The sequence below is a fragment of the Cyprinodon variegatus genome, unplaced genomic scaffold, assembly GCF_000732505.1.
Source record: "Cyprinodon variegatus isolate N-32 unplaced genomic scaffold, C_variegatus-1.0 Scaffold1138, whole genome shotgun sequence".
Taxonomy (NCBI): Eukaryota; Metazoa; Chordata; class Actinopteri; order Cyprinodontiformes; family Cyprinodontidae; genus Cyprinodon; species Cyprinodon variegatus.
This window is the reverse complement of record NW_015151591.1, coordinates 86,088-87,375: the sequence shown is the minus strand read 5'-3', so window position 1 is coordinate 87,375 and position 1,288 is coordinate 86,088. Positions and strand designations below refer to the sequence as shown.

The 1,288-nt window shown below is 43.7% G+C and overlaps 1 protein-coding gene across 1 annotated transcript in view; it reads right to left on the bottom strand.

The window, feature by feature from the left end:
* The window catches only part of il17rd (interleukin 17 receptor D), a 43,358-nt gene that overhangs the window by 9,891 nt on the left and 32,179 nt on the right, over nucleotides 1-1,288 (bottom strand). Inside the window, exons 8-10 of the mRNA XM_015400726.1 lie at nucleotides 848-913; nucleotides 684-738; nucleotides 331-441 (exon numbers count right to left, since the gene is read on the bottom strand). Of these exons, the coding sequence (XP_015256212.1) occupies nucleotides 331-441; nucleotides 684-738; nucleotides 848-913 (232 nt within the window). The remainder of the gene's footprint in view (nucleotides 1-330; nucleotides 442-683; nucleotides 739-847; nucleotides 914-1,288) is intronic.

The window sequence follows — 1,288 nt, the reverse complement described above, 5'->3', positions numbered from 1 at the left end:
AACCTAGAACAGATAATGGATGTCTATTCTATTAACATTTCTACATCAGGAGAATGGGTCTGTTTTATGTGTTGTCTTCTCCATCCAGAGGGCCCCATGCCTGTCTTTGCCTAGGGCCCCATATTTCCTAAATCCACCCCTGGTTCTGCAGTCATCATTAACAGTCCATGAAAGCAAAGGCAGCCTGGATGCAGGACTGGAAGGAACATAGCTTCTCTGATTATTTAGCTGCGGTTCTGCAGCATGCCGTCACCTCCACCCAAAGAGTTAACGAACACAGAGACATCCAAAGAAAAGATGGCAGCTCTGAGTTTCACAGGCTGGCCTCACCTTGCTGCTTCTTACGACACACGACGGTGAAGAGGGTGGCAAAGGCAGACATGATGACCAGAGGCACGGTGATGGCCATGGCACGGATCGGCCCCGCCCAGGGGGAGTGGACTGGTGGATAAAACAAACGCATTCAGTGAGAAATGGCGTAATTCTGAATGTTTGGAAGGAAAGACGAATCTATCTGGGTTATCCAAGAAGCCGAGTATGTTCCTGCACACACCCTCTGGATTAAAAAACAGTTCAACACAAAAAGACGGAAACTTTAAAGATACATTCCAGCATAAATGTTGAAAAAATTTATTTAGATTAAAACAGCAAAGATCTGCAGCCTAAATAAACAACCATCTCACCCTGGCTGACGTGGTACTGAATTTGCCTCCTGCTCGTGTTGCTGTTGTCTTTTAGCTAAAAGAAAAGAACATATGCATTATCAGAGATGTATAGCTCTTTAAATCATCATCACTTAACTTTAAAAAATAAAGCAGTTCAAACAGCACAGAGCTGCAGCGTGTACCTCGATGACGTAAGTTCCTGGAGTGACATCCTCCAGGATGCATGTGGTCCTGGCCTGGTTCAGCTCCTGCAAACGCAAAGAAGAACAACTGAGCTGCAAAGATCCATTACAGGAGGCAGAAAAATACTCAGAGCTGCATCGTTCATTTCATTTGGCTGCTTTCTGAGAAACTAGTCCATGCATTTGTCACTTCAAGGCTGGACTATTGTAATTCTTTACTATCAGGAAGTCCACAATCTGTAGTTAAAAGCCTTCAGCTGATCCAAAATGCTGCAGCCAGAGTTCTGATGAAAATTAAAAAGAGAGATCATATCTCGCCTATCCTGGCTTCTCTTCATTGGCTTCCTGTTAAATCAAGAATAGAATTTAAAATCCTCCTTCTCACATATAAAGCCTTAAATGGCCAAGCTCTTTTAGTTATCAGGCTCCTCTCCTGTGGAA